Genomic DNA, 25,707 nt, shown 5'->3' with positions numbered 1-25,707 from the left:
AAGGGCTCGATGCACATGGAAACTGGGGCTGGAAGGAGAAGAGGTTTTGCCTGGGAAAAGGTTTGGGGGTGACATGGCACTGGCTGGTGACATGGCACTGGAGGTGACATGGCACCTCAGCTTAGCTAGGTGAAGCTTTGCACTGCACCTTGTCCCAGGGTTTGTTGACCTGGTGGCAGGACTGAGCATGGTGGCCCCAAGGGGTGTCACCCCCCCACCAGGGTCCCTTCTCTGCCCCTTGTGTCTGGGGAGGCTATGCCTGCACCACCTCACTCCTGCAAGCCCTGGCTGCCATGGCCAGCACCCACCCCACCAGCTGCCCCTTGCTGGTGGGTGCCAGCAGAGCCCATCCCAAGCAGGTCTCACTGCCCTGGGGCTTCCCGCAGCAGGGCTGCCAGTGCATGCCCTCCATGACTCACGGTGTGGCTATGCTGGGTGGTGCCATTGCCAACAGGGATTGCCACAGCAGGGCCTGGCACTGCCCCATGCAACCCAGTGAGATGCAACACTGGTTATGTCTGGCCTAACGTGGCCCATCATGGACAGGCACAGCTTAGCCTGGTGTAGCTTAGCCCAGCATGGACAATATGGCCCAGCACAGCATGGTGTGGTTTGGCATGTCCAGCTCAGCTCAGTTCGGCATGGCATGGCCCAGCCTCACCTGCCTCAGGTCCAGAAAGAAGCACTGCGCTGCCACCCTTCTGGTGCCAGGGCTGAACACAGTGATCCCAATGGGTGTCACCAACCCTGGGGGTCCTTCTCCAACCCTCATGCCTGGTTGCAGCTGTGGAGGCTGTGCCTGTACCACCTCACTACAGGACCCAGCATCCAGCTGCCCCCTCAGGCTTCACAGAGTGCGTGCTTTCTAATCCACTCCACTTTGCCCCGGGAGGCAAATCCTTGCTAAGAGGGAACAGGTTGCACATGAAGGCAGGAGCTGTGTCCTTTGCCTGAGGGAAGGGCAACCAGGCCATTCAAATCCAGCTGTAGCATGGTCCTGCTGCCGCACCTACACAGGAATGCTCTGGCCTGGGCCAGGACCCATTCCCACTTAGGAAAGCCTGGCACAGGCAGCTTGCTCTGCCCACCCTGGTACAGAAGAGGCTTTGGGGTGCCCTGCTCTGGGGTGCCGCAGCACCCACTCCCTCTTATGCAGCTGCATCACTGTCTGCAGGCTGGAAGCATAGGGGGGGCCCTGATGGGGTCCCCAGCCAGCTCTGCACCGAGCTACAGGCACCAGCGTGCTTTCAGAAAATCAGAGATCTGCAATGCCAGGGCTTATTCCTGCTTTGGGCTTGTGCCTGGACAGCTCTGCCAGCTTTTTCTCTGGCCGTGAACCCTGCCCACTCAGATCCACCCAGGACAGTGCCTATCCTTGTTGTGACCCCATTCTCCTCCTGTTCACATCTTGCCTCATTACCCCTCCGTGGCCTTTAAAGCCGTTTTCATAGCTGACTGTCCTAGGGTAGGAGAGAGTTCCTGTGTAATCCATCATGCAGGCTGTCCTGTGTCCTGCCTCTTGTGCTTGGGAGCAGCTTCCACCAAGCACCTGCACCATTACCTGTGAAATTTTCCTTGTTCTCTTCCCTCAAGCTTCCCTTTGGACAGGTGCCTGCAGAGACTTGGCAGTGAGCACCATTCTTCTTTTGGTCTTTGGTTCTCTTTGTGCCCAGGCATTGCCTCTCCCCGGTCCTTTTGCTGCAGGCTGCCAGCAGAAGGAGAGCTCTTTGTCCCTTTGCTTACGCTGTGCTGCTGGCACATGAAGCCACAGAACCCAAATGCAGCGAGGTGGGAACCGAGCTGGGGTCACTCATCCGTCTCTCAGAGGCCTGCCCCACACCTTGCCTCTCCGTTGTGCCATGCTCCAAGCAACGGCCACTGTACACAAATTAATGAACATGCAGCAGCTGCTTGGGAACCACCCCAGCCCCAGGCAGCATGGAGAGCAGCAGGGAGCAGTCCTGGGGGCCAGCTGCCTGCCCCTGTGCTTTGGAGATGGCTGAGCTACAAGCAGCTTTGCATGCCCAGAAGGCACTCCCAGCCAAGCTGAGCTCCAGGGCCCTGGCACTCCCCATCCTTTCCCAAAGGCTACAGCTGCCCACCCAAGCCAGGCTAGGAGACAAGCTCCTGGATGCAGATGGCAACATACGTTGCTACTGGGACCACAAAGTTGGGCTGACACCTGTCACCAAGGCTACCAGCAAAACTCCCCTCCCACACTATTCCCAAAGCATCCCAGCCCCGCTTGCACGCAGCTCCCCATCCACCTGCTTTTATCAGCAAACCTTTGATGCCTCTGCAAGATGGATGGAGAGCCTGCTTGGGCTGGGAGAGCCCGTGAGCAGTGGCTGGGCTCCTGGCAGCCAGGCAGGGCTTGTGCTCGCACGGGGGGAGCGCACAGCCCCCCACTCCTCCTTTTGCACCACGCATGCTCCTGCATCCCTGCCGCAGCTGGGGTCCTCTCCTCCCGGGTCCCAGCCCCCAACCCGCTCCACAAAGAAAAGACTGCAAGGACAATAGCTCATTTTTTTCCCTTTTTTCTTTTGTACACAAATATATACAGGGTATTATACACATCTCTACACAGACAGTGCCACTCAGAACACACCGCTCTCCACAGGCAAAGCCCCGACAGCCACAGAGGCAGCCCCAGGCCATGGCCGTACCTACAGAGACTGGAGCATCCCAGCCCGCCTGCTGGACCGGGGGCAAAGGCGGTAGGTAGGTGGAAGAAAAGAAGCAGGATCAGCATCCTCCCTGCCCCAGGCTGGGAGCAGACCAGGAGCTCCCAGCTCACATGCTCTTTTCATCTCCAGCCCATCCCTGGAGGGGATGGGTGACACTCACCCTGCCCGTCTGCACCTGCATGTGCTCCAGCCCCAGCAGAGCCCTGGGAGGTGGGGTGGCCTGCCCTCCCCATGCATCAAAGACCCACATCTCTTCCCCTCCATCCCCCCTCCCTTTCCTCCAGGCCTGGGATTCCTATAGAGAGGTGTACAGGAAAGTCAGCTATATCCTCCCCAGAGCAGCCCCCCGCTTGGCTCTGTGGGTCCCGCTCCCCTCCTTTACTGGGAGGCGAGGGGGAGAAAAGCCATGGGATGTGACCACCCGCTTCCTCACAGCAGAGCTGGGCAGGGCTGATGCTTTGCTTGTTCAGGTCTATTAAAGTGCTTGGAGCTCCAGGGCCAGCACAGGTGATTGAAAAGGGAAATGACCATTCCCTTCCACCTGGCCCCAGCAGACCCTGAAGGGCACTGGGCTTGGCCCCAGTGAGCCAGAGCATTGCCTGCAGATGACAGGCAAAGGGATGGGTGGTAGTGTCTGCAATGAGCACCAAACAGGATGGTGGCAGGGGGTTGAGGGAAATAAATATAGCTCAATAGCAGGGAGATTTATCATTTTCCTTTATATTTTACACAAGGAGAAAGGGGAAGCAATTGAGGGAAACTGATCCTGACCAGAAACCTCAAAAAGAGCCTTTTAAACAGGGTCAGACCTCCTTGCAGGTGCTAGGGGCTCCAGTCCACCTCTCCCATCCATCCTGTCCCCTGCCTGCCTCTAGGACATGGCTATCACCAGGGAGGGAGCAAGGGCAGAGGTAGGGGAGGAACAGCCCCCCTTTCTCAGGCTGGGTGATGCCAGGGGAGCCTCCACCCAGACAGGGCAGGTGAAGAAAGCCAGCACAGCCCCACACAGCTTTTGTGCTTCTGAAGGTGGTGGTCTTGCTTGGAGAGGGCTCCCAGGGGCTGCTCTCCCAGGGCTCCCTCCTCCGACCACCTCAGCTGGGGGAAGACCCCACAGCAGCTCAGGGAAGGCAGCCCATGGGGTCCTGTCACAACCAGGCAGTGATGACCCCACAGGGTGCCCGGGGCTTGCAGTCCAGGACCCTTTCTCCCCTCGCCCTAGCACCCAGGAGACCTCCAGCACAGCCCCCCCCATCCCCAGGCCTGCCCTGCTATGCAGACACAGGACAGCAAAGGGGACCGCAGTACCACACAGGGGGCAGGTTGATTTGTTTGAAAAGGGAGAAATATGTGCAAAAAAAATGCCACTTAAAATGATGCTGCAATCCCCCACCTGTGCCCCTGAGGGAGGAGGGGACAGGACCTGGGGCAGAGGCTGCCCACGCCTCCTCCTGCCCACCAGAAATGCCCTCAGCGACCCTCACCCTGCAAGGGGTGGCCCAGCTCATGCCAACCCTTCCCCAGGGTGATGTCACCCCTGACTGCAGGGCCAGGCTGTCGCCTGGGGGAGGTCTTTGTCACCAACCCCTGTGCCTGGGCCTGCTCCTGGCATGTCCCACCAACGGGATGCTGCAAGGGCTTGAAAAAGGGCACACAGGAGCATGGAGAGAAGGTGCAACAAAAGCGACCCCCCTACCTAGGGGGCATTTCCAATACATCGACTAAAGCTTTCTGTTTGTCACCTTCCTGCAAATCTAATAAATTATTAGTGTTTCTTGCCAGGAGGATGGGGAACAGAGGGGGCCCCCAAAGGTTCTGCTTGTGCCCCTCCCCACAAAGCACCCAGCCTTTCCCCTCCCTGCGGGTCCAGAGCAGCACTGCGGGGATCGCAGTCCCCCTCCACCTGAGCCCCTGGGATTTTTGGGGTCCAGGGATGCCTTGTAGAAAGTAGCTAGTAATGAGCATTCCCGCTGAGCTGCTGGGCTGGTACAGGGCTGGAGGGGCAGGGGAACAGAGAGCTTGCTGAAGGCAGCCGCCATGGGGCATGGGTGGGCGAGGACAGCGGCCTGCACCCTCGGTGCCTCTTCCCAAATTCTCCATGTGCACAGCCTGCCCCACTCCTGGGCCTCTTTTCCCTTCCCTCCCTCCCTCCGAGGTCCCTACTGGTGGATCTCGTTCTCTATCAGGCTGTCCTCACACGACTGGAAATCCGTGTCGTTCATGCCATCCGCATTGATGAGCTCCTCATCCTGCGACCCCTGCTCCTCCGACTCTGTTGCTTCGCCCTCCGGCGAGGAGTCCTGCAGCACTTGGGCGATGTACTTCTGCCGGGGTGGGCGAGGGGTGAGGGGAGAGCAGAAACACACATGAGCCTGGGGCGTTTCTTGTGGCAGCAGAGCACAACCCGCAAAGCACCATGAGAAAGGCTGAGCATGGGGCTACACTGGGAGGGTCCAGACTCCATGGGATGTACTGAGAGAGAGGGTAAAAGCAAGGCTGGCCTGGCCCTGCAACAGTGCATGTGCCAAATCCCAGCATCCTGGGACAGGCAGCACCTCCAGGAAGCCAGGGCTGGGAGACCACGGGGCTTTTCAGCTCTTTGGAGCCCATGTGGACTGGAAGGCTATACTTGCCTCCTATGGGATAATCTCCTTTTGGAGAGATGTCACCACCCTTAGGGACGGGGAGACTGGGAAGGAGCCTGGATTCCATGTGCACACCCCAGCCCTGCTCTCCTAAACAAGCAGGAGGCTCTGCTTTACCCCAAATCTCCATGTACCCCCTGAACAGCTCTGCACATACCCCAACTAGAAAAATCTCATAGTGGAAGAAAGCAGCTGGAACGAACCAGTGAACCCAGGAGAAGTTCAGAAAACTAACTCTGGGATCTCAGAGTTGGGCAGGGGAGGACCATGGCCTTCATGGCCTTCAAGGCAAGGCCCACAGAGATCCCTGTGTGTTGGCAATAGAACCAGCTGGGTGGGTGACAACCGCTTCTGACAGGCAAGTGTGCAAAGATGCAGAATGAGAAGGGAGACTGACCCAGCTGGTTTCACTGTCCCAGCTGAGAGAGGGGCAGAGAGTAAATGCGCAATGTCTGAGGAACAGCAGGAAAGGGTTGTGCATCTGGGGGGGGGGTGGTTACACCTCATCACCCAGCTCAGGTGAGGGGCACAGTGCCCAACACTTGCCTCCCACCCTCACTGGGAGACTCCAGGTGGTGCCTCAGAGGGGTGAGGAGCGAGACACTCAGACAGGGACTTCCCTCGCCCTTCCCAAACCTGCGTAAGGAGCACACCAGGGCATGGAGTTGGGGACAGGGACTCACAGCTGATTTGGGAGCTGGCAGACTGGTGGCAGCTCTCCCATTCTGCCTGTTTTCTATGGTGTCCACCTCCGTGTGGTCAATCTGGAGAGGAAAAGAGAAACTGAGAGGCTGCTGGGGGAACACATTTGCTGTCCTACCATAGAAGCAGTATCCAGGCAGCTTGGACGGCCTTGGGACTGTCTCTTCCCTGAAGCCAGGGTTGAGAAGCTCTGCCAGGGAGCAGGCTGGGACCCCCCCAGAGCCCCTGCTGTTTTGTGTCTGATCTGTGCACCCAAGGAGAAGGGTCCCGCATCCACAACCCACCACTCCGCCTCACCTTGTAGTTGTGAGCGCTGAGGTATTTGAAGTGCCCGAAGCAGACGTGACACAGGCAGATCACAATGGTGATCACAAGGACCACAAAGGTGAACATGGAAGTGGGGGCCAGGAACCCTGGGGCAAAGGAAAACCAAAGTGGTGGTGTGTCAGAGGGACCCCGACCGTGCTGCCAGAACCACAGCCTGGCCAGGGAAGCAGCTTTGCAGGAGGCCAGGGACTGGCAGCCCAGCCCAGAGCTCACCTGTGCGCATGGTGGAGAAGAAGAGAAGCCAGAAGAGGCAGAGGATGGGGGCTGCCACCACCTGGTTCACAGCCCCTGAATGGATCTTCTTGTCCAGCTTGGCAGGCAGGTAAGCATAATACAGGTTGTATCGGTCCACCAGGTGCTTAAGCAGCATGTACATGAGCCCTGGGAGAAAGGGAGGGATGCCAGCAGAGCGGGGAATCAGCCTCTTTCCCAGTGCCTTTGACTGACAGGGAGTATCTCCCCCAAACTACCCTTCTTGCCTTGAGCTCTCCCCAGTCTCTGACACAGGGAGGAGAAGGGCCTTACCAAAAGGGACGATGATGGGGCAGGTGATGCTGTATGTCATGACCACAGTGAAGACGCACATCATCCAGGCGTAAGCAGCCCCAAACTGGAACTCATAGGCCTGGTGCTGCAAGAGGGAACAGGGACCTGTCAACATGGCCCTGAGAGCTGAGCAGCGGTGTGCAGCACACCCCACCGTACACATGGTATCGGGCCAGCCTCAGCGGGGCCCCACCACAGCACTCTCATCACCCATGGAGGCCACAACCCAGCCCTCAGCCCCGCTACATACTCGTTTGACATTCCTCCGCTCGGCGGCCGAGCGGGCCAGGCAGAGGCGGATCATGTACATGAGCAAGCCGGGGATGCGCAGCAGGTCCATGGCATTCCCGATGAAGGCAGAGGCGATGACATAGTTGACGAAGAAGGCCCCGTTGTCTGGCAGGAACACGCACCTGGGGAGGCACGGGGAGAGCAGACTGCAGGGGCTGCTCCCTCCTTGCAGGGCAGCAGCTGGGAGATCCCAGTACCTTTGGATGCCAACAGGAACCTCCCCCTGTTGCAAAGAAGGGCCTTCTGCCCAACTCCACTTACTCAAATCGCACGGCGGCTTCGGCAAGGAATTTTTTGTCAAATAACCAGCGGAAAAACACATCCAAGCTGTGGGGGAGGAGGCAAGAAGAAAAGAGGAACAGTCAGAAGCAGCAATACACAGACATGCACATGAAACTATGTGGAAGCTGCTCTAGGAGGACCCACAACTCTGACCAGAGGCTACTTTGTTCCCTCTTGGGATGTGTCACCAGCAATTATGTAAATCAGACACTGGGAAAACCAGTGCAGCATCTAAAAAAGGATGGAAAGCTTCCCACTCTCACGTGTGTTCTTATCCCTTCTCCTTTTACTATCAGTAAAGTATTTGCCTCTTCTCTCTGTTTGGGCACAATGTCCATGCAAGGAACAGGTGACTGACTCTACTGAAGAAACTACTTAGGTACAAGGCACCCTCCAACACAGAGCAAAACAAACAAAAAAACCCAACCCAAACAAATCCCCAAAAAACCCCAAACCAAAAAAAACAACCAACGCACCCCAAACCCTTAGGAAAAACAGCTCCCACTTTCCTCAGTTCTGATTTTTTTATATGAAATCATCCAGTTCTCTGGCACCTCAGGTACTGGTGGACAGAGCTCCAGAAGCAACAGCAAGGGGACCAAGTCCAAGGAAATGCGGTCTGTTTAATGGTATCTGGTCAAAAAGCAAACTTTCCAAGAGCATTCCTCTGCCTAGGTTGTATGGTTATATGCAACCAGGCATTTTTAATCTGGCTGGGAGACGTTGCTGCAGTCACCCCCAGTGGGTTGGAGGACTATTCTTCTGCCTCTATCAGAGGGTTTGTCTATGCTCAGGAGCTGCCTGACTTCACCACTGAGGGGCTATATCCCAAATCCTGAATATAGGGGGGTATAGATCCTCCACCCTACAATGTGTAAGTAACTCCCTACCACACTGAGAGCCCCCCATCCCACTCCCACCTCCCAGTTTTTCCTTTCTCACAGTTTCCCTGCTTCGCCACTGTTCAGTGCTGGAAGCCCATGCGGATGGTTGGCACCTGAGACACCTCTCTTTGCCACAGGGCATTTCTATAACTCCTGCAGGAAGACTTGGGGCTCACATCCAAATAGCTGAGCATTGCTGCAGCCTACACATAACTAGCCCACCCAGCCAAGCAGTGCAACTGACTCAGTTCTGGCTCAAACGGGGAATTCACAAGTTTTGTGCAAAATTCAGAGTGCGTACTGAACATAGAGGCGGAAAGTGCCTCCTTCACCAGCAGACCTCGACCAGACTTTTCATGTGTCCATCAACTGTGCCAATTTTTGCTGCATTATTCATAACACCATGGCACATGTCAGTGCGTCTGCGGATTGATTCTATAAGCTCCTATAGACCCAGACAGGTATGGTCTGGCCTGCCCCTCCAACCAGAACTAAATGCCACGTTCCCAAAGGGATGGTGATGGCCTGGGCACTTGTGCAGTGGGGAAAGGATGTAGTGTAGGAGAACAACCAGGGGTGCATCTCAACCCTTCCCATTCTCCAGGTCTCTGCACTTGCTTTCCCCTTCCACTGCCCCTACCTGCTCAGGCCCAGTGATGGCAGCAGCAAGACCATGAAGATGAGGAAGGTGTAACACTTGTGCATGGTTGTCCTGTTCTCTCCAGACCTGTGGGCAGAGATGATGCTGTTAACCTTTCACTCTCATCCCATCACCTTCTCATCAGAGAGCACTTCCTAGTGTCTAATTGGAGTCCCACTCTGTCCACTACTGGTACATGAATATGTGTCCTTTCCCTTCAGTGTGCCTGAGGTCTGGTTCTCGAGTCCCATATCCTCTCCCCTTGTCTCACAGACCCTCCCACCCCTCACATCTTTAGAGGAGACTTTGCAGTCGCCTCTCTTGACCTGCAATTCTCAGAGCTGGTAGCATCCTCCCCACCAGTCTTTGCAACAGACAGCAGAAAACACACCTTACGTTGCGTGTTCTGTGGGGAATCTGCCTCACAAGCAGCACATTTTTAGTGCCCTGCACTTTAAATACCTTCTCTATGGCCAGCAGCCACAGCAACAAAGGTGATTTTCCCTTGGAAAAGCCATGACTTGCATGGGTACAGGCACACCACCCTGCCTGCTCACCTGAGGCAAGGCTTCCCCTCACTACTAGCACTTCTCGCAGTGACCAGCCCCAGCTCCTCACAGTTTTCTTCTTCTTGTAGACCTACATGAAGCTCTACTCAGACAACCACACTGCACAACAACAGCTAAGGATTGGTAGAACAGCTGTCCATGGCAGACCCCAGGTGTCCAACACCATGCTTGGAGTGGGAGACAGAAGTTCAAGTAGAAGGATCCAGCCAGGAGCTGAAGAAGTGTCTAGTGGCCAGAGAGCATGCTGGTGTGACTAAGAACAAGTGCTGGCTGTCCTTACCTGGTCCAGTGCGCTTCGAAGAAGGCAGAGTAATACACGATGGTGGGCAGCAGAGCAGAGAAGCACCACAGCAGCAGGGTGGGGAAGAACTGGGTGATGATGGGGTTCTGCAACAAGGCAGAGAGTGTGTTACAGGGTGCGGCAGCTCTTGCACCAGCCACAGGTTCAGCTGCCTTTGCTGACGCTGGGTCCCCAGCGCCGTGGCTGCCACCACACCCTGGCCAGGCTCAGCACCTCCTCATGGTCAGGCTGACAGGACCTGGGAAACGCTGCTAGTCTCTTTCCCTACCCCCTCCTTTGCAGGGACTGTTGTGCCTTGGGGTGGTTCCCGTGCTACCTATCCTGCACCTGTCTCCCAAGGCCTTACATTGAGGTACTCCACAGGCTTGGTGACATTGAACTTGTCCATAGTGGTGATGATGATAGCAGGGGTGGTGAGGAAGAAGAGGAGGATGAAGAGGACCACATTGATCACGAGGCAGCGGATCCACCAGATGAAGCCCCGGATGGAGAGGTGTTCCCTGGGAGAAGGGAAGGCAGGCATCAGGAGGGCTGCACGGGGGAGAAGGGCAGGTCCGGGGCCTCGCATACACACCACAGCCCAGCCTGCGTGAACAGCACTTGGGGTGCCAGTCCAAGGCTCTGCTCCTCCAAGTCAGATCAAACCGCTGGCTCAGCCAGGCTGGGCTTCAGCAGAAGCAACTCAGTTACCAGAGAAGCAGATGGGAAGGAAGACAGGGACGGTGCACCCCACCCCCTTTCCCACTGGCAGGGCCTGCTAAGCCCCACAGAGCTGCTCACCAGTAGATGTTCTGTGGGTCAGGGGCGTAGCTGACGGTCCAGTTGGAGACATGGAGGGACTCGCTGCAGGAGGAGGCCCTGGGCTCCCCACGGCATGCACAGCCCTGGCACTTACAAGCGTTGAAATCTTTGAGGATTCTGGAGAAGAGAAAGAGGGAGATACTGACACAGAGAGCTGGCAGGGACAAGGTGAAGGGGGATACTTTAGTGCCAGCATTCCTCTCATTTAAGGCAAGAGCTAGGACAAGTCACCTTCTCGGGGAGGACAGGACCCTTTTCACTCACATGGCTGTGATGGTCTCATTGTGGAAGGTGACGAAAGCCATCCCCAGAGGCTTTTCATTCACCTTCTCCTTCTCCCGCTTGTAGTCATCTTTGAGTTTCTCCTCCAGCTTGGTATAGTACTCAATGGCCTCCACCTGGGCAGGGGGACAGGGGTCAGAGCAGAGACCTGGGGACTCAAGTCCCCATGTGCCCTGCCACCCAACACCTCCAGCTCTTCCCCCACCTCCTCGCAGCCCCTGATGACACAGCAGCACAGGTGGCCACAGGGCTTGGGGTTAATCATGGATGGAGTGTTCTCCTTGCTCTGCAGGTTGGTGAAGTAGATTCGCCCACGCTCAGCTTTCTTCCTGAAATGGGAGAGTAGAAGAAACAGAAGGGAAGAAAGAAAGAAAGAGAGTGGCTCAGAAACGCTCCTGTGGCACCAGACTCGAGGGGGAGACCGTGGCATTAGTTCCCCCTATCTTCTCTCTGCCAAACCAGGGCTTACCTCTCCGCGTCGAGGAACATCAGCCGGGCCACATCATAGCAGGGACGGGCCTCCAGGACAGTGCAGTTGGCGTAGGCCTCCCTGCAGACGGGCACCACCAGCTCATCACACCCAGCACCAAAGGCTGTACCCTCAAGCAAACCCCATGCATCCAGGACTTCTCCCCTGCCCTGGGCCAAGTGTCATAATGCATAGCAAGAGCTTGCTGGGGGCAGCAAGGGAGCCTGCAGGCTCTGTCCCTTATAGGGGAAACCACACATGGGGCAAAGGCCATATCCTCTGGGCTCTGGCACGAGGAGCCTCTTTGGACTTTTGCCTTGTGGCAGTGCGGCACCCCTCTTACCCCACCCCACACCTCCTTTCTGCCTTCATGGACCACAGGACTTGGGATCAGAAAGAGGCAGAAGGGTTCCCAAAGGGTACAAAGCATTTCTCCTCTCCCCATGGTGCCTCTGAACATGGCCCTGACAGTGTGTTCATTGAAGTCCTGATGGAAGAGGAATTTAATTTTTTTGTTAAAAAGAAAAAAATACTTTTCTAAAAGCACTGCGATCAGGGCAAACACAGAAACACAACATCCCATAGTCACTGCTTGAGCGCCTCCTGCCTGCATCTCATGTCTGAGCTTGACTACATCTCAAGACGTGCCCTGTCCACTATCTAACATGCTGACCCCCTATGGCTCTGCAAGAGGCAGACGGGCAACATCCCAAGGCACAAAACTAAGGACACCACACTCTCAGATAAAAGTTTGTGCAGAAAAGTAACAATGAGATGCCCAAAATAAACATGTTCAGGGATTTTAACTAGCTTTCTGTTCTCAATGTATTATTGCCATTCCAGGTAACACTAGCACTACCCCAATAAAAACACCTCTGTTACATGGCAGACTTTAAATTAGGGATACAGTGAGACTCACTCAAAATGCTTCTTGATCTTCTCTGGCTCAGCATATTTTGAGATCCCATTGATGAAGAGAGTTCGCTTAACCTGGAAGAAAGGAAATAAAAAAGGAGTGGGCAGGTGAAAGAGCAGATTGCAGCAAAACCCACTCAATGCCTGAGTCAGTGGTGGGAAAGGGCAGTCCCATCACTTCTGGCACCCAGGGCTGCCCCTCTCCTCTGCTTCTGCTAGCTGCTGGCATCCTGGTGCGCTGCAGATTGACAGGCTAGGGGCTTACACTGCAGTGCCTCAACAGAAACAGGGGGCACCCTTAAGAAACGAAGAAAGCAAAAGCAGCTGGAGCAACCCCTGAGGAAGGTATGGGGTCCTCCTGACATGTTCACACAGTGCAGGCCTCTCCTGCTTCCCCACATGCACCCAGGGCTGCTGCTCTGGAGATCTGCCTTTGGCCAGGGGGAATAAAAGAACAGCCAAAACAATACAGCCCCAAATTGCTGGGGGAAGCAGAGTGCTCAGCACTGGCTCCGAGGCTACCTGGCCTGATGGAAGGGCACGGGAAAATGTGCCTGGGAGAGTGGCCAGATCCTGCTCACCAAGTCATCCTCTTTGTAGCGCATCTTGGAGGTGTGCCGGCGCATGCTGTACACCGTCAGCAGCAGGTACAGGAAGGCAAAAGATGTGTGCAGCCACAGCAGGTTATTCCTGTGACAAGGGAGACCACAGAGGTCAAGGCAAGGTTGACGCTACAAGTCTGCATATGGCTGGTCAGGCCCTGAGGGCACTGGGGCCATGAGCAGCGTAACCTGCATAGCACCCACATGCCCTACAACCAACTTGCAGCAGCTCAGCCTGGAAATTGGAGTAGCGACAGTAACCTCACAGTGAGGGCAAAAATGCAGCCTTTAAGGAGGTGAGGCTCTGCAGCAAGTGGATATCTAAAAAATGCCCCCCTGAGGCCCTCAATTACCATCTCACTCCTGCCCACACATACCCAGAATTCAGGTTAGCGATAGTTGTCCTCCCAAAGCTGTAGGCGTTGTTTTCTAGGGAGAAAGAGGCAGAAGTGAGCACGTTCATTTACACTGAGTGGTACAGAGCACCACTCAGGTGCAGAACACTCCAAAACCCAAGCTTGCCCAGGATGACCCTCTGGATGCATCGTGCTCGAAGTGGGACAGCCGTCAGGATTTGTCTGTGTTAGTCCTGTCCTGCCCTCCGCTGGTCCCCAGTGGCCTGGGACATGGTGTTGAAAGCAGCTCCCCCAGCCCAGCCAGAAGCTCCCTGCTCTCACCTAGCAGGTCTCCTGAGAAGTTGACAGGCAACACGATGCCCACGGAGAGCACACCCACGGCCACCAGCAGCCCAATGATGTGCCTCTGGAAGGACAGGTAGTGCACTGCATCACCCCCGCACTTGTCCCGGATCTCATCATCCCTGCCAGGAAGAGAAAGGCCATCAGGCAACCTTCTACATTTCCTCAAGTGCTGGACGGAAGTGCAGGGTCATGGCTGCCCTCCTGGTTTGAGGCCACACAGCACTCCTGGTTCTGCCCTACAGAGCTGTGGCCAGGCCCTGGAGTAGGGAGCCCAGCACCCAGCCTTGAACCAGCCTGGGCAGAAACCTGCCCCTGCAACACTTACTGCAGCCCCACTGCCCATGCCCCTGCCCTCTGCACCCTCCCCACAGGCAGCTGGACACACATACACCCCACCTCACACCCTTCTGGGGCACCTTGCCTCCCCTGCTGAGATATAGGATGGCTGACACTATCCCACAGTGCTCTGAAGACAAGGAATGTCTAGGAGACTAGTCCTAAGCACCATCAGATTGGGAGTGTCTCCCTGCATCCTCTAGTCCCGCTTCACAGCCATTCCTTGGACAGCAGTGCCCCTAGCAAGAGTCCCAGGCAGAGGAGCATCTCTGCACAGCAGCAGACAGTGTTTCTGAGATGGGACTGAGGCAGGGGAGACCTAGGTTGGGTGCTCTCCTCTGTCACAGACCTGCTGTGTGACCTTAGTTCTGGCTTTAGGACTCCTCGTCTACTCCTGTCTCTGCTTGTCCTCTCCAAGGGACACTTCGCTCGTGCTCTTCAGAGAAGGGGCTGCAGCAAGGGCAGCGACTTCACACAGTTGTACTGCACTGGGTGTCCCACTGCCCTACACTAGCTCTTCTTCTTCCCCATGTGGGTCCCCTGTGCAGGTCCTGGGGCACTTACTTTATCCTGAAGATGGCTGTCAGCCAGGAGCAGAAACCCTGTGCAGAAACAAGACAGAAGGGTCTCACATCACGCTGTGTTCCCTCATCCCTGCTCCCTCCTTCAAAGGCTCAGGGGATCAGGCTGGTGTCCTTGCACCTCCACAGACACGGCTCAGGGGGGGACAGACCATGACCACACAGAACATGCAGAGCCACGGATGGGCCAAGGTGAAGGAGATGACAGTGCTGCTCCGTGGGGCACAACACAGGCTGGACTCTGCCACGTGGCTGTTCCCTACCAACCATCAGCTCAACCTCCCAGGCGATCTACAGGCTCCTGGCTAGCATGGAAGCTCTCCACAGCCTAGGGACACTCAGAAAATTCACCATACAGGTACTTTAGCCATCATCCTGGACAAGAGGAGCTCTGCAGGGACTGGGAAGGCAGGCTGGGTTGAGCCAGTGACCCTCAAAGGACAACTCGGGGAGGAATATTTCCTGAGAGCTTCACTTTACTACCCAACCATCACACCCCGTTATCCTACTGAACCGTGATTCCCCTTTAGAGAGGAAAACAGCAGTAGAGGCAGACAGTAGTGTGAGGGGGAGCTGGCATGTATTGTTTGCAATGTCGAGATGACAGGTTGGGCAGATGTCCATTAAGTCACAGAGGTGTATAGCCTACTTATTTAAGCACATGTCTAGAAGCCGTGTAATTATATCTCCTTGAGGTCTATACCACACTGGCACAGTACAAGGTGTGGGACCTAAGGCCCAGGGATGGGCAAACAGTGTTTCTTCTGAAGAACCCTTGGTTCAGACAAGCTGTGGTCTCCTGGCCACTCAAAGGCAAGGTGTTTGACTCCTGCTGTTACTCACATTGTCCCTCTGGTCAAAGTCCACAGAGCTGGAGACGGAGGTGAGGCGCTCGTAGCGGTCGTGGTTGTCGGAGTGCAGGGCGGAGGCTACGCTAAAATGACAAGTGGGAGGTGAGGGAGAAAGTTAGAAGATGTGAGGAGGCAGCCTGGCCAGGGAACCAAGAACACCCAGAAGATCAGTGGTTAATTCAGGTCAGTTTGCCCGAGGTGGGATGGAGAGATGTGAGATCGGAGAGCAGAGGTAGCAGTAAGCAGAGACCCCTCCTCAGATGGCACCCGGAGCCCGGCAGCCCCCATGGCCTTGGCCATGGATGCAGGGAAACCCAGGAGGAGGAAGGCAGCTGAGCTGGGGCTCTTGCCTGGAAACCCCTCCAGCAGGAGCTGGGCAGACAGCTAGAAGTGAACAACCGCAGGCTAAAAGACAGGAAAGCAAGAGAGGTGAATATTCCAGACCACTTTAATTCAGGCACAGCCAGGGACCTAGATGAAGAACCTGCAGCTGAAGCATCCAAGGCAGACAATAATGCCCACTACAAATGGAGATGGTGGGCAGCTGGCAAAGGAAACAGGAAAATGGTCCAGAGACCTAAATTAAACAGCACTTGCAATATGACAACAGCAGGTTGGGACCTTGGAGGTGCAAGAAGAGATAGGGCTGATCTGAAGGCTAGAAGAAAAGGAACAAACCAGATGAAAACATTGTCTCCTTGTAAGCAGCACAGGCTCAAGAAGGATCAGGTGGACAAGAACCCAGAGAAAAAGTAGCTAAGAGACAAGTGCTAGAAACAAGGTGGATGACACTATGGAAAAGAGAACAAGCAAAGACCCTGCTGAAATAAAGAGGACGGGACATGTAGCCTCCCTCAGAGCAGAGCAGCACCTGGTGAGTACCTAGCTGGGAGTAATGGAGAAAGGGAATGGAGATTAGCTGAAGGTCATGGGACTACAGCAGTGCAGATTAGACAGCGGTAAGCAGCCTTGCAACTGCACAGCTCAACACCCTGCTAAGCTGGAGGGACAGAGTGAGCTTCAACCAACCTCTCAGACCTTCAGCCTTTTAAAAATCCCAGAGGCCATGCAGGTGGGTGCAAGGAGTGAGGGTGAATTTCTGCTGTCTGCAGCCCCAAGGAGAGCCCAGACATGATGACAGGGTGTGCTTCTGGCTTCTCGGTACTGGAAAAGCAGAGCGCGGAGCAGAAGCAGCACTGGAGGGAACAACTGAGAAGAGTGCCATGTTATGAGATGACCAGGCTAACTCAGCTCCATCCAGGGAGATGCAGAGACGATCATCAAGATGACCAGTAGTGCTGAGAAGACAGAGGAGGCCAAACCTTGCTGAAGATGAGAAGATGATAGAGGGAGCTCCAACTGTACCTTGTACCCAGCTGAAGGCTTTCTAAAGCAAAGCACTAACAAAGCAAGTGGGTGGAAGCAAGGTTGCCCTAAACAGCAAGAAGATTAAGGTGAGATCCTGTCTGCTGCCCCAGGTTTGGTACCAGCCCTGCCAGGGAAGGAGAAGGGTGGGGTCCAAGGCATGGCTAGCCTCAACCCAAGGGAATGGCAGGCTCTGGGCAGCGAGGCCAGGCATATCATGGAAAAGGCTTGCTGTGGTGGGAGGCAAGAGGGGATTGTGAGGGTGGCAAGCCCCACAGGGCTCTGTGATCACTACCTTTATACACAGAGGTGCAGGTAGGTTGCCACGACCTCCTGGTGCAGACTGAGTCACCATTTAAGAGTGCCGATGGCTACCACAAGCCCTGGCGAGGGGCAGGACAAGGGCACTATGCCAGTTCTCAGGCAAAGGGACAAGTCAGAGGAGGATGCCCTCCCACACCAAGAGGGATGGTGCACAGTCAAGGGCTGGGAGCAGCAGGTGGCATACATGTGTCCTTAACCCAACACCACCACACCATGCCCCAGCACAGAGAGGAGCTGGGATGGGAAGGTGCCACCAGCCTTGGAGAAGCACAGCCAGGACAAGGTTTCCTCGCTTAGCTCCACAGGCTTTTGGAAATTTCGGGCTACCAACACTGTCCCAACTCAAGCGGCAGGTTTTAGGTGGAGTGAGATGGGTGGGGAGGTGTGTCAGCAGAGGGCTCCAGCAAGCTCAGATGAAGAATGGGAGCAGGAAGAAGCAGCTCCCTGGAGAGACAAGAACTCATGAGGATAACTGAGGTGGCCACCCTAAAAAGTCTCAGAGCACGACAGCTCTGCTACATCTGCCTTAATTCCCCCACAAAGTGTTAGCAGTGAAAAGTTGCCAGACACACCTGAAGCAAGACCAACCACTAGCGCAGCATTCAAGCATGAGCGAGAGGTCCCCTCTGTGCCATGTACCACAGCTAACACCACCTCTGTTTTCACAGCTCCAATGGCTCTGCTCCTTTAGGGGCAAGAACAACCACAAAAATAGGAACACTCCTGTACCCTTCCAAGGCAGTAGCAGTGGCAGGCCCCAGCTTTGCAAGTGATGGAGTATGAGAAGCGAGGCTGCAGCTTGCTGCTCTGATCTCAGACACGTGTCTCCTGGCTGGAGAGACCATTGCAGGCTCTGCACCACCAGCTGGTCATCTCCTCTGCAGCGTGTACCACCCAGCCAGTCAGCAAGACCCAGGGGATGCTCTTTTCTTAGGCGTAAAAGCAGCAAGGAGAGAAGAGCAAGGAGAGACAATCCATGGCAGTGCTTAATGGGCAACGCCAGGTCAAGGTGCTGGAGGATGGTCTCAGCAGTGCTGAGGAACAAAGTTTGCTTCTGCAGTTGGAGACAGAAAGGACGAATGTGCTGTCTGGCTGGACATGCTGCCAGCCAGAGGCAGGTGGCAAGGGATAAGGGCCAACACTTGCCCTGGTACCAGTAGCCTCATGTGGTAAAGGAAAAAGAGCAGTGCTGCAAACTGGTGACAACCTCTGCACCTGAGTGACCAGAGCATGCTGTGGGCTCAGACAACCAGGTTTATTTTCTCTGTTGTAAGGCAGGACAGCTGGACATGGGCAAGTAGAGCAGGGTATGTGATGTGGCACCCTTTGCCTTCGCGAGGCCTGGGAGCTCCTTGGCATTACTGCCCTCAGGGAGCATTTAAGGGCTACTAGGGGAAAACCAGTGTGCATTCAGTTGTGGTAGTGGCTGACGCAAAGGGAAGGGAAAGAGAAGAGGACAAATCCACCGAGAGGCACAAATCCCAGCCTGAACTCCCAGCCACTTAAATTAGTTCAGAAGCGAGACAGAAAACTGGAAAAAAAAGGAGAAAGAGTGCAAGCAAGAAAGAGAGAAGAAACAAGACCCTGAAAAAACGACATACTATTCCCGCTCCTCTCGCTCCGTCTGCCAGTGTCGGCGCCTGGGGGCACAGAAACAGAAAAGGAGAGGTTACACCAGAGGAGCAGGTGCTGGGTCTCCTCTGTCGCAGGGAGCTACGCACCCAACAGGGCTCCATACGTCCTGAGGAAGAGAAACCTGCTGATGATCAGGCTGGAGAAGAACCTCCTTCCAGAGCCCACTGCCCCCTAAGCCACAACAACCCGGAGCCCACACCGCTTTGCTGCCAGCTCAAGGGAAGCTGGCCTGGCTCCACACTGTGGGCATCCCGGGGAGCTCCTGAGGGACAGAGCCAGGCAGGACAGCCTGCCGGGGCTGCCCAGCTGCCATCTGAGCTCCCCTTCCATGCCTCTCTGTCCCACCCAGGCAACCAACACGCTTGCATCCCACCCTTCCAAAATGCTCACATCCCACTCCACAGCCGGGCCAAGCAGCAGGGACTTTTCCCTAGGAAGCCAGTCTTGGTGATCTGCAGCCCTTACCACAGCCATGCTGTCTCCCTCCCTGTGCTTACCAACTCTTCCTCAAACAGCTGGCACCCCTCTGCCTACAAGCACTGCTCCCACTCCCTTGCACCCAGGGAGCCTGGGCATTGCCTCTGAGAAGGGCCAGCCCTCGCACCTCACTGCAGGTCAGAGCTGTGCAGCCCCTGTGGCCACCAGCCAGCGCCTGGGTCCAGAGAGCTTCATCCCAGGGAGCTGCTGCCCTCTCCCCAGTGAGGTCTCAAATGGCTGTTCCCTTCTCCTCACGTTCCCCCAGTGCCCCTGCATTGCTGATTTCCCCAGCCAGGCCAGGAAAGGAGGGGCAGAGGAGCCACTGGGACACAGCTGCTTATCTAAGACTACCCAGGACGGCTTATCTAAACGAGAAGAGTTCCTGGTTCAACGATGGAAGAAAACAACTCTTTACACTGCCGTGCAGGGAGTCCTCAGGAGCAGCTTGCCAGAATGTGTATTGCCAAAGGAACCAAAGAGGCCAGAGCTCTGCCTCATCCAAGCCTTTGGGCACAATGAGCTTGTGGAGCTGATCAAGGGGAAGAAGAACCTATCACAGCCAGCCTTCAGAAGCCACACTTTGCCTCCAGCACTTGACAAAGAACCATAGGCACAGTAAACTGCCCTTGTAGAGAGATGAACTAGCTGCACAACCCCTCTAGCTTTACCAAGGAGAGATCCTTGTTCTGAACCGGTAGAAAACAATCATTGTCCTTCCTGCTGCTGACAGTAGAAACAAGAATAGCATCTCACTCTGCTGTGTAGCTGCTATCCCTGATGGGCCCTGGCGTTTGCCGACAGACAATGTAGCCCACAAATGCATTGGGCAGGAAGGATCCATACCCAGACCGACTCATCAGCACTTGGGATGCCAGCTAAACTCACATTAGCACAGCAGTGCCGCACCTGGAAACACAGCCTACGGCTTTCAAGTGTTCTTAACAAGAACTGCATCCAGCAGAGCCACAAAGACACCCTCAGAAGCTTAACAAAGCCTTCACTGTGGTAGCCTTCACCTTCCCTGTGACCTCTTTTCCTCTCTCCTCCCTCCATCTGCTGTTCTCTGTAAGGGCCCCTGCACACCTCTGTCACTGTAGGGACCATAAGTGATTTGGAGCCAGCAGGGACCACTCCCTGTTTTGGGAGAAGAATGCTGTAACAAAAGAGCTGGTAAGCGGGAATTTTTCCTGTTCCTGGAGCTCAGAGGATGTAACTGGCATGCTTGCCCCTCCTCCCCAGCTGCCTCTGTCACACGCAAGGGGATTTATCCCTTCTTCCCCACAGCAAAGAAGGGTACCACTCATGCCTTGTTTCCCTGGTCCACTACCAGGCTTACCTGTCAGCATCAGTCACCAGGGCCAGGCGTCCATAGTCCCAAGCCACTTTACGCAAAATTGAAAAGACAAACAACAGTGCCTGGAAGAGAGCAAAGGAAGAGCTGTGAGATGAGGCATTGTCCAGTTCTGTCCTTGTCCTCTGTGTGCAGAGCCACAGGAAGAGGGAGGGCAGGAGGGGACAGGACTCCTCAGCTAAAGGCACACAGAGGCCATGGGACAACACAAGTTCCCCAGGGCCGTTAAAAATCAGACTGTCTGGATGGCTGTGGGAGGCAGAGGTCCAGGATGCAACACACAGCATCTAAGTTAGCCACAGGATCAAGAGGCTCCCTGGTCCCAAGGAGGTGAAATTACAGCTACAGTATCTGTGGTCCTGCAGTTCCTAAGGAGGAACAAGCAAAGCTTTTAGGTGGGTAAAGCTGCAGGGAGCTGGCACCACAAGCAGGAGTTTTGGGATGCATGACTGACCTAACCTGACCTGTGTTCTCAGGAAAATTTCCAACACCCTTCCTTGGGCTCAGCGTGGTGGTACCGGAGTCAAGTCAATAGTGGCTAAGGGGCACAATCAGTGCTGTAAAATCAGCCAGCGGCAAAGTCCGGGATGGCATCCGGGGCCCTCAACTCTAACCACCCGACCATAGTTCTCCCTTCACAGCTAATTAGGGCAGAAGGTGCTGAAGGAATAGCAGGTAGACTCACGAGAAAGCACATAAAGTCGAGGGCTAGGACGGTGGGCACCCCACCGAAGGGCAGCCCCTGCAGCACAGTGCTGCGGATGCGGGCGCTGTAGCAGTAGTCCTTGGTGCTGTTGCTGCATGTGGAGGCTTTGCAGGTGGCCCCTGCCGAGCCCAGGGTGGCGATCACGTAGGGAAGCATCTCTACAGCTTCATCGTCTTCCCTGGGGAAAGGAGAGAAAGGCCTGGTTAGACACACACCAGGTGGACAACAGTGTAGCCCTGTTGGAGTCAGGGGCCAAACTTGTCTGCTCTCTCAGGCTCTTCTGCACTACAGGATTTCCTTGGGAAGCAGTGTCCAGGGACAAGATCACCTGGAGAAGCCTGCTGAGTTTGGAGAGTGCTGGAAGAGCCTGGGTGCTTCAGCAGCTGTGGTCACACCATACACAGGCCCAGAGCTCTCTTCCTTGTTACCCCACACTCACACCATTTAGGTGCACCTCCTTCTCACCAACTACTCCTCTTCCTGAGGACATGGTGTCTCAGCCCCTGCCCCTCAGAGAGAACATTTAGGTACAGGAAAGAACGAAGGGGTTGGGTGGTGGGGACATGAGGTCACGTCTGGATGACAGCAACAAACTGCTACGGGACAGTTGCTGCATCATGATCCCACACTTTCCTTTGCCTGGCTGCATGCCACCAGCTTTGTTAGGCTGAATCACCACTCTCCATAAGCCTCAGCCCCCAGGGCACCCATCAGAGGCTGGTTACATCCCCTGCTTGTTTTCTTTCCTCCCTCTGACTTGGATGCATTGTGATGCAACCACACAGAGAGCAGAGAGGAGGTTGAGGCTTTACTATTTAGGTGGTCAAATATTTTATTTATTTCAGTGCCCTCCCCAGATCGCTATGAGACTTGCAGCTGGGGGCAGGTCAGCCTCACTGCAGCATCACCGCTTGGACATGGGGAGACCTTCCTCCTGTGCAGAGCAGCTCCATGGGAAGCATGAAAATGACCATGCTAGCAATAGATAAATGCAAATTGAGCATCACTGGGGTGGTCTAGAAACAACAAATCAACAGCAGAAACACAACTGCTCTGTGGAACAGGGGAGAGAAGTCACAGGCTCTGGTTGTTATGGGGGATTTTAACTATCCTGATGTTTGCTGGAAAGACTACTCAGCCAGCCAGCCACAGTCTAGGAGGTTCCTCCAGTGCATTGATGATAACTTTCTGATGCAAAGGGTGGAGAAGCCGACTAGGAGAGGAGCGCTGCTGGATCTCGTCCTCACTAACAAAGAGGGCCTGGTTGAAGCAGTAAAGGTGGAGGGCTGCCTTGGTTGCAGCGACCATGAGATGGTGGAGTTCAGGATCTCGTGTGGCGGGAGCAGAATAGCAAGCAGAATTGCAACCCTGGACTTCAGCAGGGCCAACTTTGGCCTTTTCAAACAATTGCTGGGGGAAATCCCATGGGCAAGACTGCTTGAAGGTAAAGGGGCCCAAGACAGTCGGTTAACATTCAGGGACTGCTTCTACCAAGCTCAAGATCAGAGCATCCCGACACGTAGGAAGTCAAGGAAGGGAGCCAGGAGACCTGCGTGGTTAAACAGGGAACTGCTGCGTAAGCTCAAGTGGAAGAGGAGAGTTTACAAATCATGGAAGGAGGGGCTGGCCACTTGGGAAGAATACAAGGCTGTTGTCAGAGGATGTAGGGAGGCAACTAGGAAAGCTAAGGCCTCCTTAGAGTTAAACCTGGCGAGAGGGGTCAAGGACAACAGAAAGAGCTTCTTCAAATACATGGCAGATAAAACTAACACCAGAGGCAATGTAAGCCCACTGATGAATGGGGTGGGTGCCCTGGTGACAGAAGATACAGAGAAGGCAGAGTTACTGAATGCCTTCTTTGTCTCTGTCTACTCTGCCGGAGGCTGTCCTGAGGAGCCCCGTACCCCTGAGGCCCCAGAGGAAGGCAGGGCAATGGAGGAGTTTGCCTTGGTTGATGAGGACTGGGTTAGGGAGCAATTAAGCAATCTGGACATTCATAAATCCATGGGTCCAGATGGGATGCACCCGCAGGTGCTGAGGGAGCTGACTGAAGTCATTGCTGGACCGCTCTCCATCATCTTTGCCAAGTCTTGGGAAACAGGAGAGGTGCCTGAAGACTGGAGGAAAGCAAATGTCACTCCGGTCTTCAAAAAGGGCAAGAAGGAGGACCCGGGCAACTATAGACCGGTCAGCCTCACCTCCATCCCTGGGAAAGTGATGGAACACCTTATCCTTGGTGCCATCTTAAGACATATCAAGGATAAGAGGGTCATCAGGGGCAGTCAACATGGCTTCACCAAGGGGAAGTCGTGCTTGATCAACCTCATAGCCTTTTATGAAGACATAACAAGGTGGATTGATGAAGGCAGAGAAGTGGATATGGTCTACCTTGACTTCAGTAAAGCATTTTACACCGTCTCCCACAGCATCCTCACGGCAAAACTGAGGAAGTGTGGACTGCACTATCGGGTAGTGAGGTGGACCGCAAACTGGCTGAAGGAGAGAAGCCAGAGAGTCGTGGTCAATGGGGCGGAGTCTGGTTGGAGGCCTGTATCTAGTGGAGTCCTTCAAGGGTCAGTACTGGGACCAGTACTATTCAATATATTCATCAACAACTTGGATGAGGGAATTGAGTGTACTATCAGCAAGTTTGCTGATGACACCAAACTGGGAGGAGTGGCTGACACACCAGAAGGCTGTGCTGCCATCCAGCGAGATCTGGACAGGCTAGACAGTTGGGCAGGGAAAAATTTAATGAAATATAATAAGGGAAAATGTAGAGTCTTACATCTGGGCAGGAACAACCCCAGGTTCCAGTATAGGTTGGGGAATGACCTATTAGAGAGCAGTGTAGGGGAAAGGGACCTGGGGGTCCTGCTGGACAGCAGGATGACCATGAGCCAGCACTGTGCCCTTGCGGCCAAGAAGGCCAACGGCATCCTGGGGTGTATTAGAAGGGGGGTGGTTAGTAGGTCGAGAGAGGTTCTCCTTCCCCTCTACTCTGCCCTGGTGAGACCTCATCTGGAATATTGTGTCCAGTTCTGGGCCCCTCAGTTCAAGGACAGGGAACTGCTGGAGAGAGTCCAGCGCAGGGCAACGAAGATGATGAATGGAGCGGAGCATCTCCCGTGTGAGGAAAGGCTGAGGGAGCTGGGGCTCTTTAGCTTGGAGAAGAGGAGACTGAGAGGTGACCTCATCAATGTTTATAAATATACTAAGGGTGAGTGTCATGAGGATGGAGCCAGGCTCTTCTTGGTGACAACCAACAGTAAGACAAGGGGTAATGGGTTCAAGCTGGAACACAAGAGGTTCCACTTATATTTGAGAAGAAACTTCTTCTCAGTGAGGGTGACAGAACACTGGAACAGGTTGCCCAGGGAGGTTGTGGAGTCTCCTTCTCTGTAGATATTCAAAACCCGCCTGGACGCCTTCCTGTGTATCCTCACCTAAGTGTTCCTGCTCTGGCACGGGGATTGGACTAGATGATCTTTTGAGGTCCCTTCCAGTCTCTAACATTCTGTGATTCTGTGAGAAAACCCCATCAGCTGCAGAAGGAAGCAGCGATAACAGAAGGGAACATCTACCCAGGCTGCCAACCTATGATCCAGCCCCCACCAACCACCCCAAATCCTTTCCTACCACCACGTTCCATGCAGAAAGGCTGGCTGGCACAGCGTCACTGCTGGGCAATGCTCAGGGGCTGCTTACCCAAGCCCAGAAACGCTGTCCTGGTGGGCTGGGCAAAAGAGCAGCCACTCACCCAAAGCATGAGGAAGCCACCACCACTGCCCTCTTCTGGTTTCAGCCTCTTGTCCCAGAGATGTCCCCTGGCACCAGCCCTGCCCTTCTAAGCTCCGTGTTGGATGGTGACATTAGCAGCGAGGGCGCAGGGCTCTTCCCTCCAGCTCACAGGCATACCCTGGCAATCTCCCGCCTGGCTGCAGAGACTGATCAGTATCGCGGCACAATGCTGGCTGGATAATCACTACCAAACCCTTCACTGCGGTGTCCTAGGGAGCTCAGTTCAACGAGATCCCTTCCAGCTCAGCTGGCATGGACGCGCCACTGCAAACCAGCTGAAGCACAGTGACAAAGGACACCATGACATGCAAAGGCGCGACTGGGTGCAGGCACTGAGTGGGGTCAGCCAAACTGGAAAAGCCACCAAGCAAGAGATATTCACAGGTACAGTACTGGAACAGGGGAGGGGAAAAAGGGAATGGAAAAGCTGGAGAAGAAAGCCAAGCCACGGGATCACAGTTGGGAACCAAACAAGGAGCCAGGCAGAATAATTCACCTGGTAGAATTAATGAGAGACTCAAAGCTGCAGGGGAGGGGTGGGAAGAAATGATGGTATGAGACTCACCAAAGAGAAGTCACACACTTTGGAGGGGGAACGGTTTTACCCTTCTGTTTTTACCACTGAAGTGCTAGCCTAGA

At 54.9% G+C, this 25,707-nt stretch overlaps 1 protein-coding gene across 2 annotated transcripts in view; it reads right to left on the bottom strand.

The window, feature by feature from the left end:
• Positions 1–3,387: 3,387 nt before the first annotated feature.
• TMEM63B (transmembrane protein 63B) overlaps positions 3,388–25,707 on the bottom strand; it is a 49,355-nt gene continuing 27,035 nt past the window's right edge. Inside the window, exons 2-24 of one of the 2 annotated variants that reach the window (XM_065631179.1) lie at positions 21,247–21,445; positions 20,547–20,626; positions 18,700–18,738; positions 15,402–15,492; positions 14,542–14,579; positions 13,618–13,760; positions 13,318–13,369; positions 12,920–13,028; positions 12,343–12,413; positions 11,424–11,504; positions 11,160–11,283; positions 10,937–11,070; positions 10,652–10,789; positions 10,218–10,371; positions 9,851–9,957; positions 9,002–9,088; positions 7,457–7,522; positions 7,155–7,317; positions 6,884–6,989; positions 6,572–6,739; positions 6,329–6,444; positions 6,013–6,093; positions 3,388–5,008 (exon numbers count right to left, since the gene is read on the bottom strand). In XM_065631179.1, coding sequence (XP_065487251.1) covers positions 4,844–5,008; positions 6,013–6,093; positions 6,329–6,444; positions 6,572–6,739; positions 6,884–6,989; positions 7,155–7,317; positions 7,457–7,522; positions 9,002–9,088; positions 9,851–9,957; positions 10,218–10,371; positions 10,652–10,789; positions 10,937–11,070; positions 11,160–11,283; positions 11,424–11,504; positions 12,343–12,413; positions 12,920–13,028; positions 13,318–13,369; positions 13,618–13,760; positions 14,542–14,579; positions 15,402–15,492; positions 18,700–18,738; positions 20,547–20,626; positions 21,247–21,423 — 2,490 coding nt within the window. In that variant the 5' untranslated portion in view covers positions 21,424–21,445 and the 3' untranslated portion in view covers positions 3,388–4,843. The remainder of the gene's footprint in view (positions 5,009–6,012; positions 6,094–6,328; positions 6,445–6,571; positions 6,740–6,883; positions 6,990–7,154; positions 7,318–7,456; positions 7,523–9,001; positions 9,089–9,850; positions 9,958–10,217; positions 10,372–10,651; positions 10,790–10,936; positions 11,071–11,159; positions 11,284–11,423; positions 11,505–12,342; positions 12,414–12,919; positions 13,029–13,317; positions 13,370–13,617; positions 13,761–14,541; positions 14,580–15,401; positions 15,493–18,699; positions 18,739–20,546; positions 20,627–21,246; positions 21,446–25,707) is intronic. The other variant, XM_065631178.1, reaches the window with a different exon arrangement.

This window comes from Caloenas nicobarica, chromosome 3 (genome assembly GCF_036013445.1).
Source record: "Caloenas nicobarica isolate bCalNic1 chromosome 3, bCalNic1.hap1, whole genome shotgun sequence".
In the NCBI taxonomy this organism is placed as follows: Eukaryota; Metazoa; Chordata; class Aves; order Columbiformes; family Columbidae; genus Caloenas; species Caloenas nicobarica.
This window is presented reverse-complemented; position numbering and strand designations above follow the sequence as displayed.